Below are 16,289 nucleotides of genomic sequence, written 5' to 3'. Positions count from 1 at the left end.
GCTCATGAGTTTTGCCTTTTGTTTTTGTTCTTTCTTCTTTCTACCTTATTTTGCTTTTGTTTTCATTTTATTATGTGGGCTCGCTCATACATAACAACAAACCAGAAATCATGAAAATATTTCAAGTATCCACTGGCTGGTTATTTTTGTATGGAAAATTTTCCATTGTACCTTTTTTTGTATTCGAAATTGGTAACATTCCTAAATGCGTAAATTATATTTTCCTACGCTTATTTTTCATTTTGATTAAGACTTCCTTTGATTGGAAATAGGTATGGGCTTAGGTATTTGGGTCGAAGCCGAAAAAATCTCTTTCTATGTATAATTTCAATCATTAATGCGTTTGAAAGATCATAACATTTTTAAAATAAGTAACTTTTCCAAACAGTCAATTAATAGGTAACAAACAAAAAACCAAAACAAATCTAAAGAAATTTTTATTTCATCTTTAGTATTTCACTTATACAAAAATTGGCCGTTTTAGTGACTCAGTATTTTGTTGGGTATCCCTTGCATTTATACTCTACACCACCATAATGGGTGTTTGTTTTGACGTTTGTAACGCCCAAACCTTAAAGGATGTATACCGATCGATGCAGAATAATTTTCTGAGCCGATTTGACGATGTGTACAGGTCGCAGTTTTAAAGATATGTCGATTAAATTTGACACACATTTCCTTCCGAAACACTGATTTACATAAGTATCCACACAGAATCCTCCATAAATAAGTTTTATTTAAAGGCAATTGATAACAAAAAATGTAAATCACTTTAACGAGCAGAAGTCTTATAAAAATGCTTTAATTCAAATTCAATTTGACTAAAATAAGTTTCATATTGAAAGAAATGAAGGCATCTAATTTCATGACAATCGGTCCATAATTGGTCATAGCTCTCACATAAGACTAGGGTTGCCAGCCGGGCTGGACTTGGCTGGATTGTCCAGCTTTTTTGATGCCTGTCCAGTTTCAAGCTAAAATTGAATTTGTCCAGCTAAATAGAAAAATAGAAAAAATATATTTTTTAAGTGGAAAAAGCTAATTTTTGTGTTTTAAACAACTCACGAAAAATCTAAAATGGCAGAAATTGTTCAGGTTTATTACTTTAATGATTCTTTTCGAATTTATTCACAATTAAGTAAATTCGATAATTTTCAAAAGATTTTACTTTTTTTTGTATGACATAAAATTGAGTAGCTAATGTTCTTCTTTCGATTGCTTGAATTTTGAAAACATTTTCCCTATCTTGCGTTTCAATCAGTTTCGGAGTTGTAATAACAAGTTGAAGCAAAAATTATATTTTTTTGCGTGAAAATATTTTTTTTTTTCTTTTAAAAAAATCGAAAACGGGAGAAATTGTTCAGATTTATTGCTTTATCGCAAAGCCACATGTAATAGAAACAAAATGAGATATCGATCATAAAAATTGATGGATTCTTTTCGAATATTTTTTCACAATTAAGTGAATTCGCTCATTTTCCTAGTTTTTTACTGTAGCACCGTGTACAATAGGGTGGCCCTTAATAAACGAAAGTTGGATTTTGGCCATTCTCACAACCCCAGTTTGGTGGACATTGGTAAAAAAAATCATCCTGAAAAAATTTTAGGTAAATCGGTTGGGGTTAAGACCTCTGAAGTTTTGAGATGCATTTACAATGGGAAAAAATGCATTTTTTCAGTTTTTGTAAAAATTTTGCCATTAAGAAATTACTTTTGCGATATATTTTAAAACAATAGAAATGTGAACGTAATTGTCGTTCTAATGAGACCTAAAAAACAGAAATTGGTCAAAAAATGTTAAAGTTATTAAAAATTCGCCAGGCCATTAACTTGTCTCGGGCAACTAGAACAAGAAATGTAGGAACAAAATTATCTCTTATAGTTTTTCCGTACCTGCGATATAAATTTTGCGATTTTCGAGAAAAACTAATTTGTTGGCAATATTTTGGCAATGAGCCCAATTTCCCAATATTCGTAAGTTTTATCAAAATCGGCTCAAAAATAAATAACATTTCGCTATCATTCCATTAGAAATTCCAAATATTGAAATTAAGTAAGTAAATAGTAAGGAAATAGAGCTTATTCCCCAAAAAATGGCCAAATAATTGTTTTTTCTCGAAAATTTCAAAATTTAAATCGCAGGTACGGAAAAACTATAAGAGATATTTTTATAATTTCATATTTTTATTCCCTATTATATTCTCAATAAATCCCAATGAGATGATCAAAAAATTCTGAAATTTGTTTAACAAAATTTTTAAAAATTTGAAAATTGAGTATTGAAACTGCCGTTAAAATTTTTATTTTTTTGGTCATACCTGCGAATAGGTTAACGGTATCCTACGAAGACAAAACTCATAAACAAGTAAATATGGATATGTTTTAAGTAAAAATTAGATTTTATTTTAATATTTATCAAAAAATGTTAATTTTGTTCCTACATTTCTTGTTCTAGTTGCCTAAGACACGTTAATGGCCTGGCGAATTTTTAATAACTTTAACATTAGAAAGAAAATTACGTACACATTTCTATTCTTTTAAATTAAATTGCAAAAGTAATTTTTTAATGACAAAATTTTTACAAAAAATTAAAAAAATTAATTTTTTCCCCTTGTAAATGCAACTCAAAACTTCAGAGGGCTTGCCTAAAATTTTTTCAGGATGATTTTTTTTACTAATGTTCACCAAACTGGGGGGGTGAGAATGGCCAAAATCCAATTTTCGTTTATTAAGGGCCACCCTAGTGTACAATGGATATAAATATATTTTTAAAAAAATATTTACACAAAACCAAAATTAACATTGTCTCGGTCATTTTTTAATGTCCAGTTTTTTTTTTATTTGTCCATCTTTTTAAAACCCAACGTCCAGCTTTTTGCGAATCTGAATCTGAATCTGGCATCCCTACATAAGACCCATTTCCAGAAATCATTTACGAACTTTTTTGCTTCGAATTTTGAGCCAACAACAAGTTATATGTAGGAAGTTTTGCTTTACTTCTTTAATTTGAAAAGAAAGTGCCACTGAAGCACTCCGATTGGTCACCAAAGCTTATGTTGAATGTGTTCCATCGGTGCTGATTTTGACATGGAAGAGAAGGATTGCAAAATCATTGGGAGCTACTAAAGCACCACTTTCAAAATGTTTGCGAGAACCATCATTCATCCAAAAGCTGGGGAATTGGGTACCATACGAATTGAAAGCAATAGACCTTGAAAGACGATTTTGCATATCTGAAATGATGTTAGAACGCTTTAAAAGAAAATCATTTTTGCACCGAATAATTACATGCGATGAAAAATTGAAACATTACAATAAGCCGAATTGTAAGAGATCGTGTGTGAAGCCCGGACAACCAGCTGGCCAATACTCTAAAGTTGATGGAAGCAAAAGGATCCTATGTATTATGAACTGCTGAAATCTGACCAGATCATCACGGGGCACCTGTACCGAAAACAACTTATTCGTTTGAAGCGAGATTTGGCGTTCAAATCGGATAAATTCAATACTTGACCTGTTTTAAGCTTCGGATGTACCTAGAATTTCTATTTTTAAAAGGTCAGTGTCTAAATATGAAAAAGTATTCAAATTTGAAAGACGCCGCACAGTACTTTGTTTTTATATAGGCAATGGACAAAAATAGAAGGAGTTATTGGAGACGAATAAAAATTAGTAGAATATTACCTTTTGGTAAGATTAAGAAAAAATAAAATTCTTGAAAAAATCCGTGCAAGGACACGGGTACCTCCCATATATCCTGAACATATAATTTTGAATAAAATTTACAGTTAAACTCCTAACATTTTAAAATTTTGGTTATAATAATTTTAATAAAGTTATTGTTGTTTGTGAACATTTTTATTACAATCGCAGCAAGGATTCGGGTGGCTGCCATATATCCTTTTGCTTAAAAAACCTATAAACCTGAATAAAATGATTAATTTTCAGAAATTTCAATATCCTGTATAAAATCAAATTTTTTTAAAAAAATTCGTAATAATCGTTTTTTTATTTTGGAACCAAGCATTAATTTAGTTAAGGTATTTATAGACGGCAATACTCGGTATTTCAAAAAAAATCGTTTCGAAAAAAAATTTATTGTTTATATGATATCATATAGTATATATATAGTACTACAAATATTTTATTTCTTTGTTAATTGATATTTTTCAGAAAATTTTATTTTTATTTTATATTTTCTTGACATTTTTTTATTTTAAAAATAAAATTTATTAAATATTTTTTTGCAAAATTAAATCAAACTTTGTCATTATACCCTTCACCTTCGTGAGTATATCGTCACCTATAATGCAAAACAACGTATCATCAAAAAATTCGAAATTGATTTTATTATTGATTACGATTAATTACATCATATTACATATGTGTGCAAAATTTTAAACTTTTACTATCAAAAATAACCAAGTTATAACCAAAATTGAAACTAAAGTATCATCAAGTATATGATTTTCTTAAACAAAATAACGTATACGCTTTTAGTAATTGATTAATAAATCGTTTTTACCTTATTTTAGGTAGTATCCTAACTTTTTTTAATAAATTTGTTGCAATTGAATATTTTTTGCAGTCTTAATGAAAATTTAATGAAGAAACTTTTTTAGTTTAAAAAAGTAGTTGTTAGTAATTAAAATTAAAAAAACATAATATGTACTAATAAAAATGTATATATAAACTGCTTTTATTTAAAATAAAAAAAATATTTTTATTTAAGTTTTTATTTTTTCATAAAAATTTATATTGATGATACGTTTTTTTGTTTCAGAAAATAACAATTCAAAAAAACGTAAGCCACATAACATAAAGTGTGCTTTGAAAAAATTAGTTTTTTTCATAAAATATATTTCTAGTTACTGTAATTCAGATTTGAAAATTTTGTTTCAATATCTCAAGTAGTTTTCATTTTATATCGTTTTTTGCTTCTCCTATAAACTAATGAAAAGTGATGTTACGTTATTTTGCATTTAGGTGACGATATATAAGTTTGTCATTCCGTTTGTAATTTCTACATTTTTCATTTCCGACCCTATAAAGTGTATATATTCTGGATCTGTCTGTCTGTTGAAATCAATTTTCTGAAGACCCCAGATATCTTCCGGATCCAAATCTTCAATAATTTGCTATTTAAAATCAGCAAAATCGCTCCATAATTAACGGAGATATGAGCAAAAAACCGGGACAACCTCGATTTTTGACCTATTTTTGATCTATATCTGAATTACTAAGTCATTAATATAGACAATATGGATATCTAATGATAGATATTTCAAAGTCCATTGCAACGATGTAGATAAGGCTATAGTATCTTGGACCTATAATGGGTCAAAATCGGGAAAATTATTTTTTAACCCGAATTTTTTTTTCATCAAAAAATTTTTTTAAAAAAATTTGGAAAAAACTTTTTTTTAAAAAAATTAAAAAATATAAAAAAAAAAAATTTTAAAAACAATTAAAAAAAAATAAATTTTGTTTAACTAAAAATATTTAAACAAATTTATTTTAAAGTATAATTTGGTGAAGGGTATATAAGATTCGGCACAGCCGAATATAGCTCTCTTACTTGTTTTTTTTTTTGATTTCAGCAAAAAAAACATACAACATCAAGAACCAAATATAGAACTATTAATACACTTTATGCCATAAAACTACTCTTATTAAATAACGCAAAATTTCTTAGTTATTTAAAAAACGTTATTATTTTATAAAAAACCAAAAATCTGGAGCTATTTCCCCAAACCATCAAATTGAAAATTTACGAAATGTGAATTTATACATTTAAACAAAAACAAAGTTTTAATAGTTTTCATACGAAAGGACAACAATGATTACATTTTCTTAGATATAATACTTAAGGCTATTATTTAGTAAAACATAATCAAAATTGATTAACACATATTTTACTAATATTGAATTTCAGGCTTACAATAAAAGAAAATGTTAATTATTAAAAATTGCGCAGATTAAACAGTTAAACTTTTTTGACAAAAACAGTAATTTTCCATAATTCCACATTCATAGTACTTTTAACAACTATTTAAGTTAACCATAAAAAAATATATTTTTCTCCATAAAATTTATGTTGACATAAAGAGATATTTTTAAAAAAAAAATTTACACGAATGAGTTGTCTATTCAAAAATATAAATTTCATTAACATCAATGACATGATCTTGTTTTTGATTTTTGTCCATTGAACAAAGCACTGTGCGCCGCCATAAAAATATGGCGGCCTTATTGGAAAACCCTTTATACATGTTTTTCTAAAATTAGCAGGAATGAATGGTCTGTATGACGATGGGTCATCTGCTGATGAATACTTTTAATTTATACTGACCTTAGGGATTGGGGAATGGACAAATTTGGGTATACAGCTGAGAAGTTCTTAGTCTCGACAAACCTAAAAAGACATTTTCATACAAGGGATTTTTTTTTATAATTTTTTGAGAACGCACTTAGTTTACTTAAGCCAGGCAGAATTTTTCAGCATAAAAATTCATATTTTAAGCGCTAAAAACATTAGTTATATAACCAGGATAAGGGACACAGTGAGCTAGACATCTGTATTTTATGTTAGTAAAAACTAAAAATATATAACCTATGTCACTAAAATATTCTAATCGCTTAAATTAATCTGTCGGATTTTTTAATCTTTTTATAAAACTAAATTTAGTATTCCATTTTTTTGCAGAAAAATACCAAATATCATTGGCCCCAAAAATAAAATTATCGAAACACAAAAAATATAAAATTGTATTGTATTGTTATGTCAAACAGCCATGTGAAAGAATGTGTTAATTATTCTTATAAATATTTATTTAAAAAAAACTCGCTAACTGATATGGGTATAAATAAATAGAGAAAACATGTATAAATATTCCATTATTGTTAGAAAATTTAATAAATAATTTGATTTTGTACACCATAAAAAGATTGATTTTATTGTATGCCTTATTTGATTTCAAATACCATTTTATCATTTTTAATAAAAACCCAATTCCAATACGAGTAGAAATTTTGTGTCTCTTTTGTTAGCGAGTATTAAGCTGTCAAATATACAAAATGTTGAGGTTATTGATTACTTTGCAAGTAGCTGGTATTGAAAAGTTTTATTCAAACACAAACTGTGTGTTGAGTTGTATGTAACACATACATATGGTTACCAAGAGATAAACGAGTTGTTTGAAAGTTTGTTTATTTTTATTTTTTTTATTATTATTTGCACTTTATTCTAAACAAAACAAATTTGTATTTAAAATAATTGAAAAGTGTGTATGGATATGGTGTTACAGAGTATTTGATAATGGGAGAGGATTTGTGAAGATTTAAGCTAAATTTTCTTTAAATTTATAAACTAATAAAGTTAAGTATTGGGTGTAGCTTTTATTATGAAACATTTTTAAAATATAAAATTATTCAACGAAATAGTCATTGTTAGCTATGTATGACCTTGTTCCATTTTTGTGGCAACATATGAATTCCGAGCCAAAAGAAGTGCTCCTCTTTTGAGGCCAAGAACGAATAAAGCCATTTCGGATACTCTATTCTGAAGTGAAGCGTATCCGAGAGAGAGCATTCTGCATCGATCGAAACAAATAGTAATCGGATGGGGCATGATCAGGACTATAATGCGAGTGAGGCAAAACTACTCCACCAATTCATTCTAAATAGTTTTTAACACGTATTGCAACAAGTGGCTGATCGTTGCCATGTGAGGGTCTTGCTAGATGTTAGCAGCTCATAATAGATAGGACCCTTTTGGTCTCACCAAATACAGAGAATTACCTTAGCGCCATGGATACGATCTCTTACGCTTCGGGTTATCGTAATAGATCCATTTTTCATTGCAAGTAATGATTCAGTGCAAAAATGATTTTCTTCTATGGCGTTCAAGCAGCATTTCAAACATACAAAATCGTTTTTCAATGGTATCCAATTTCCCTGCTTTTGGATGAATCCTGCTAATCGCAAACGTTTTGAAATTCCTGCTTGAGTAGCTCCCAATGATTCTTCATGGAGTAATGCCTTCAATTCTTGGTCTTCAAACTTTTTTGGTTGGCCTGTGCGATATTTGTCTTCCGTATCAAAATCACAACTGCTGAACCGCACAGAAAAACTATGTTGTTTACAGTATAATGTTCAATAACACTGTGCAACACGAAAAAATATAACCATATACGGACAACATAACGAGATAAAAGACCAAAAAGACCCGTGTCTCCCAGTTTTGCCCAAAGTCATGTACTTTTTTATGGGCCCCCTATTTTTATACCCTTTACCTTATATATATAAGTTTGTCATTCCGTTTGTAATTTCGACATTTTCCAGAAAATATAAAAAAGTGGCAAAATGTGTTGTGGACGGACGAAACGACCATTAATTTAATTGGTAGTGATGATAAGACATGGGTTAGACGTCCAAAAAATGGCAAAAACCAAAAACTTTTAAACATGGCTGGGGAAATATTATTATATGGGGATGTTTTTCCAATTTATTGGTTTAAAGAAAATATGGATAACCACTTGTATGTAAATATTTTGGAGAATGTTATAAAGCCACATGCAGAATGGAATATGCCCTTAAATGGCTCTTCCAACAAGATAATGACCCAAAGCACACGTCAGGTCTTGCCAAAAAATGGTTTTTATATAAGAAAATTCATGTTATAGAATGGCCGTCTCAATAACCAGACTTAAATCCTATGGAAAATAGTAAAAGACAAACTCGGACCTGAAAAATTGAAAAACAAGGAAGAACTTTGGCAGAAAATTCAGGAAATATGGTATGCAATTTCCCGATCTACATGCGAAAGTTTGTTAAATTCAATTCCGAAAAGATTTGATGCTGTTATTAGAAATAATTGATATGCAACAAAATATTAAGAAAACAACGAATTCTTATGATGATTTTTTATTTTTAATCATTTTAAGACTGATTGATTCTATTTGAATGTCGCATATTTTATTTAGTCTTTTAGATTTGACATCGTTTTTAACATAAGAATGTGTTATTTTTTTATTTTATTTTTTTCTATTTATTGTTTACGTTATGAGCATTAATATATAATAAACAAATTTTAAATTTTGAAATAAAATTTTTTGTTTTACCGCTTTCATCGAATTCATATGTTGTGATTCTATTGTATTGTCCGTCACTGTATATCTGGATTACTAAGACATTAATATAGACAATATGGATATCTAATGATAGATATTTCAAAGACATTTCCAACGACGTATATAAGACCATAGTAAGATGGACCTATAATGGGTCAAAATCGGAAAAAAAAATTTTAACCCGAATTTTTTTTTTCACAAAAAAAATTGAAAAAACAAAAAAAAAAATATTTAAAATTTTAAAATTTAAAAAAAAAATTTAAAATAACAATCGAAAAAATGTTTTTCCAAAATATGAAAAAAACAGCTGGAAAAAAATTAAATTTTGTTTACCTAAAAATATTTAAAATTTTGAAGTATAATTTGGTGAAGGGTATATAAGATTCGGCACAGCCGAATATAGCACTCTTACTTGTTTACCTATATCTGGATTACTAAGACATTAATATCGACAAAATGGATATCTAATGATAGATATTTCAAAGAGCTTTGCAACGACGTATATAAGACCATAGTAAGTTGGACTACAATGGGTCAAAATCGGAAAAAATATTTTTTAACCAGAATTTTTTTTCACCAACAAATTTTTTTTTAATTTTAAATATAAAACAAAAAATTTTAATTTAAAACAAGTTTATTAAACTTTTCGAAAAAAATTATTAACTTTTTCGAAAAAATTTACCTTTACTTTTATACTTTGTTTTTTTTGAGAAGTTGAATAACTTTTACATTTTCATCCGGTTAAGAAAATTAAAACACTGTTTTGTTAAGAACTAAATTTACTTTATATATAGTTATAAATTTGTATAACCTATCATAACAACATATGCTATGAAAAGTAACTAAAATCAAAAAGAGTTGATAATTTTTTTTCTTAAACTTCAGAGTTGCTTATAGGCACCAAAAGGCAGCTAATTTTGATATATATTTTAGACAATAAGTTAGGCTTTAATTCTGTGTTAAAACTAGATCTGTGGCAAACGGCGCCAATAGTTAAAATCCTAGTAGAATTTGCGAAGGTAAGCCAAAAAACATTATATATTTTAAATCAATAAATTTCAAATCTGCTAACAATATATACAAAACTCATTACAAAGATAGAATCTGAACAAGATAGCCTTTCCAACAAGGTATAACAATTCTGAAAAAAATAATTATAAATATTAAAAATACACCCTTAAATATGGTATAATTTTAACTCCCCAAATCTTTAAAGTGGAAAGTAGTGTATTTTGTCGCCATTTTCGAATACTTCTGTTGACATAATAACTATAATTTCTGCAAATAATTATTGCTTGACATCTTAAATTTACGATACAAGTTGTTTGATGGTTAATTTCAATAATTTGCAAAAATCAATTATGAGATGCATACACCTTATATAATCCACTGTGCGAGGCCCTAAATCTTTGGGGGCCCATAAAAAAAGTGTATGACTTTGGGCAAAACTGGGAGACACGGGTCTTTTTTTTGAGCTGGTGTCCTTATATGGTTATATTTCCACGACTTAAAAAATTAGCATTCAAAATTACATATAAGATATTAAAAACAAATACTGCGTTCAAAAGATAGGTCATCTATTGTAAATACTACATTTTTAAACCATACTCTTAATAAACATTTTAAATCATTAAATGTTTAAAAATTTTATATAAAAAATATTTTATTTACATCCCAATATTAAAAATAAAATAATTCACTTAATACATTTCTGTGTTCTTTCAACTTTTCTTTTCAGCTGGTCATTCAACTTGCATTTACCCACAAATATATAATTTGTTTTTATTATTAATGAATTTTGCATAAATTTTGAAAACAATTTAATAAAATTGTTGGGAAAAACAATAAATACATTAAAAATTTAATTCCAAATAAAGAAAATAAAACATGTTAGAATTCTACATTCGGCTGGACCGAATCTTAAATGCCCTTCACCAAAATCTTGAACTACGCAAACTAAGTTCGTTTACAAAATGATGCCTATAAATCCGTTGGAAATTATTTAGGGAAAATACATCAAATGTGTTTAGGTTGTCTCATATTTTGGTTCATAACTTTTTTTCTACTAAAACGATTTCACTAATTTTTAATACCAAACTACTTAGGACAATGGCAAAAATGTTTGTAAGAATCTCATTAATTTCGGTTGTATATTTTGCAAGTGATCGTGTTTTACACATACAAACAGGCGGACTTAACTCACTAATAATTCTTATATCCTCATTCACCACGAGTAAAGGTGTTAGAGGTTATAAAATCTATTGACAAATCATCAGCTAATTATTTAGTGTACAAAACATTTTGTTTATACGTGAGTTCTACTTATCTGTCTAATTTATTTTTAGTCTCAAAATAAACTCTTTTTCAATAATAATAAAATCATAAAAAAGTAGTTTTTATTAAATCTAAGTATTTCAAAAATAGATTAGAATTTGTAACAACATTGACAACAATAATCAATTCAATTCAAAAATTGCACTTTAAAAAACAAGTTGAATTTAATCAACCGTAAAAATAAGTTATATTTTTTAATAAATAATTTATAGCAAACAATATTTGTTTTTAATATATTTAAATATATAACAACAATAACAATAATGCGCTGATAAGACAAAGAAATTGACGCAAGATTTGTATTTTAAATGATCATGTTGTAGCAACTGTAGACAATGGTAGCGTGTCATAAGGTCTGTAAAGCATTTAAAACTGAGCAATTAAGAAGATCACATTATTAAATATCAAGATCATCACATACATATTTGAAAGTGTTACCAAATCTATATGACCTCCATATCTTAGGTGCTGGATATTCAAACAATGATATCCCTATGCTTTCTTCCCCTTACAAAATGTATTATAAATTATTAATTATATATGTATAAGTAAAGAAAGTAAGTAATATTTCATAACCCTATTGAAATTTGTAAAACTTAATCTCTAAAATAATGTAGCTTACATCAAATATCGACCTTGTCTTATTTAAAAATCTCATGATTTTTTCCTTTCTCATGGCAGTTGTTTACAAAAAGATTATTAAGAAAATATTATATATTTATATTTAATCAGACAAAAAATAAATACCACCTAGTAAGCAGCGGATCGTTGAACTTGATAATAATTGATAATAATGAAATAAAATCTGTATTTGACAAAAATTAGGAAATAAATATAAAAAAACAAATAAATACTTTGTGTTTAATTGTATGACAGTTATACTAAAGTAAATTTTAATCCATTACCAATTAAAAATTACCAGAAATATTAATCAGGCAATGTCCAGCTGATCATCGATCATACAGATCATTTCATAACATAACTTTCTTATTTAGATATTAATAATGATTAATGTTTAAAATAAAAACGGATTTTAAATTAGAAATAGTGATTGTCTATTTTTTTAAATCTTCATATAACTAAAAATCAATTTTGGACCTATGATCACAGATATACACAGTTATATATTAATATATAGTTTTGAAATACTTGCAAAGTTATTGGTGTGCTGACTCACTTGTAAAAACAAAACAACAAATTCACCTGTGAAAACAAAGCAACAAAAGTAATGGTGTCACTTTACTACACCTGAGTAAATCTTGTAGCTCTGGTTATTGGGAACTTTTAAAACAAAAGAGAATTGAAAATTGTTTATTTCTCGTTTCGGTTAATCGGAATCTATTCAAAACTAAAAGCGTAATTCTCATTTTCGAAACGATATAAAAAACTCAAATATCTTAAATCGTTAATAACTTTGTAAAAAACCAATTTTTAGTATAAAGAACTCAAATATCGAAAATCGTTAATAACTTTGTAAATACTGCGATTTTAAGGAAAATAAGGTCAATCTCTGAACACTAGGGTAATCGGCCCGGTTTTTAATAACTGGATATAACCAGTTTTTTTGAAAAGTTCACATTTCGAATATCGAAGAAACCGTATTTTTCTTGAATTTGATCCGAAGACCTTGTGAACTTTAAAAGAAGTAATCAAAATTAGAATTAAAAAGTATTTAAGCGTTTTAAAAAGGCTTGTTTTTTGTAATTAGAATACATGTATATTCTTTATTATAAGTATGAGATCTTTAATATAAAATAAAACTTATTTTCTTCTTATTTCTAGGCGGTTATTATTAAAAAACAGAAACGGAAACTGGTTTATATTAAATTGCAATATTTCGAAGAAACCGAAAACCGGTTTCTAAAAAATGTCGCAGAATCAATCACCCTAGTGAACACTTATATGTCATACCTAAAATCGATTTTTAGTATTAAAAAACTCAAATATTTTAAATCGTTAATAACTTTGTAAATACTGCGATTTTAAGAAAAAGAAAGTCAATCTGTGATCACTGATATTTCATATAAAAAATCGATATTTTTAAATAAAAAACTCAAATATCTTAAATCGTTGATAACTTTGTAAATACTGCGATTTTAAGGAAAATAAGCTAAGAATCTATTATCACTCATATCTCATACCTAAAATCGATTTTTATTATAAACAAATAAAAGAACTATATACGGCTGTGCCGAATCTTATATACCCTTCACCAAATTATACTTCAAAATAAAAATTTTAAATATTTTTAGGTAAACAAAATTTATTTTTTAATTTTTTGGAAAAAAAAATTTTCGAATTGTTTTTTTGAAATTTAATTTTTTTTAAATTTAAAATTTTTTTTTTTAAATTTAAAAAAAAAATTTTTGTGAAAAAAATTCGATTTAACAAATATTTTTTCCGATTTTGACCCATTGTAGGTCTAACTACTACTACTATGGTCTTATATACGTCGTTGCATAGGTCTTTGAAATATCTATCATTAGATAGATATCCATATTGTCTATATTAATGACTTAGTAAAACAATCGAGGTTGACCTGGTTTTTTCCACATATCTCAGCCATTTGTGGATCGATTTTGCTGATTTTAAATAGCAAACTTCTAGAAAGCATGTATGACAGAATTATTGAAGATTTGGATCCCGAAGATATCAGGGGTCTTCAGAAAATTGATTTCAACAGACAGACTCCGCTATCTATAAGGATCCAAAATATATATTTCGGAAAATTATATTTTGAAAATTACAAACGGAATGACCCATCTCTCGAAGATGAAGGGTATAAAAACTCAAATGTCTTAAATTGTTAATAACTTTGTAAATACTACGATTTTAAGAAAAATAAGGTCAATCGGTAATTCAGAAATACGACCGGAAAATAATTTTCATAATCTTGTTTCTGATTCAAGCCCTTATTATCAAAGAGGGATCAACCCATTGATAACTGTTTATAGTCAATTTGGAAGTGGCTTGTGTTGTAACACATTGATCCTTAAAAACTAAATCAAATTTATGTTAGCAACTTTTTTATTTTATTACGAAGCGCACCGGGTCAGCTAGTTTGTATATAAACATGAACGTATGCCTGGCTACGTGATCACTGCATCGATTATTGTCGTAATAACAACTGATGGTATGACGTACTTAAATAATCTATGACGCAGTCGTCACGTATGCACCGTTTATTCCCATTTTCTTTTTGTTTTTATTAAAAAAAGTTTTCTTTTGTTGTTTGTTTTGATATAGAAATTTGCCATACGATGACATTATTCAAACCATAGAGAATAGACATAGAGCGGAAACTCTCCTGTTAAAGACCTAACTAAATTGTCAAAAACCTAAGTGGTGAGTATGTATTAGTAGAAAAACTATATGAAATCAAAAACAACACTCGTATGTGGGATTATTTTGAGTAATTTTTTTGTTTGAGTTATTTTCTAGTTTCCGCTCTATGTTTCTCTATGATTCAAACAACGTATAAAACATATGTTTCAAACACTGGGAGAAATTATGGCGGTGTATTTGAACAATTGTTTTTATATTTAATAAAATCGTATACAAAAAATGATACTTTTAATATTAATAATAAAACATAATTATTTTAAAATGTTACTTAGATTCTTCAGAATTTTCACTTACCTATGAGCAGCTTTACGATAATATTTCTTCACCGGCATACTGCTGCCATTAGGTGAAGTGGGTGAGGTGTATTCAAATGATTGTTCCTGCATTGAGTAGTTAAACTAGAAACAAAATATACGATATTAATATGACAAAATAAATTTAATTCATTTAATATATAGAAAAATATTTGCTTTACTAAAGAAATAAATTTTACAAATACGCTTGATTTTAATTTAAAAAAAAAATTGTCCAGTACTTACAATATTAGCATCATGGAAAAAACGTTTTTGTGACATGATTTCAGTATTGAAAATGTTGTTGATGTTTCGAGTTCTGTTGTCGTTGATGGTGCTGATACAGGTTGGTCTAAAGAAAAGCTTGTGTTTTTTTACATTTGTAGCATACAATTGAGTGCAAGATTTTAGAGGAAATTTTGGAAAATAGTTATTAAGATTTTTACAATTATTCAAGAGCAGCACATTACGAAAAACATAAAGTTGTTTAGCCATTTCGTTTAATTACAAATCAAAAGCATTTAAGAATATTTTACATAAAGGATGGAGATGGGTGTTGTATGGATCAGTGTTTTTGAGATTGTTGTGGAGTTTGAGTACATGTAAGTAAAATTTGAGGGGGAAAAAAGAAAAATAAAGCAAACTAATAAGGTTTTAGCATTTTGAATTTACATTAAAAAAAGGGGATAAAATGTTTTATTAATAAAAATATAATTACAAATGTTAATACAAAAAAAATATAGAGAAAATTGTAAGTCTAGCTTAAGAGTTTTATAAGGCTCGAAATCTACCTCGTATAGAAAATCAAGAACATAGGAAAGGCTGCATTAATAAACTGAATTTTTTATTTACAAAATTTTACATATATTTTGCCCTAAAGAGAAATGAGGAAAATAGGGAAATATTTGATCGCTCTGTTATCAAAAAAGTGGAGTAGGGTTTTTTGTAGTGCTCGACGAGGATATGTAATTTTTTTGAAATTCGAACACAGACGAAGAAATAGGCATCGTTTTAAAAATTTAACATGCCCGAGGTGTCCTACTTTGGGGATCCCTGGTTGGCCCATGGGGTTAAAATTCAAAACATAAACTCGAGAACACTTCTTCTTTGTGCATTCAAATCGGACTAAGGGTTTAGAAGTTACAGATTTATTTCACTCTTTTTTTCTAAACCACTGTGACGTACA

The 16,289-nt window shown here is 27.6% G+C and overlaps 1 protein-coding gene across 1 annotated transcript in view; it reads right to left on the bottom strand.

The window, feature by feature from the left end:
* Nt5b (5' nucleotidase B) overlaps window positions 1-15,613 on the bottom strand; it is a 90,544-nt gene extending 74,931 nt beyond the window's left edge. Inside the window, exons 1-2 of the mRNA XM_065506673.1 lie at window positions 15,350-15,613; window positions 15,105-15,208 (exon numbers count right to left, since the gene is read on the bottom strand). Coding sequence (XP_065362745.1) covers window positions 15,105-15,208; window positions 15,350-15,598 — 353 coding nt within the window. The 5' untranslated portion in view covers window positions 15,599-15,613. The remainder of the gene's footprint in view (window positions 1-15,104; window positions 15,209-15,349) is intronic.
* Between the last annotated feature and the right edge of the window lie 676 nt (window positions 15,614-16,289).

The sequence above is a fragment of the Calliphora vicina genome, chromosome 4 (assembly GCF_958450345.1).
Source record: "Calliphora vicina chromosome 4, idCalVici1.1, whole genome shotgun sequence".
Classification (NCBI taxonomy): Eukaryota; Metazoa; Arthropoda; class Insecta; order Diptera; family Calliphoridae; genus Calliphora; species Calliphora vicina.
Note: the sequence above shows the minus strand (reverse complement) of the source record. Positions and strands in the feature narration are given on the sequence as shown.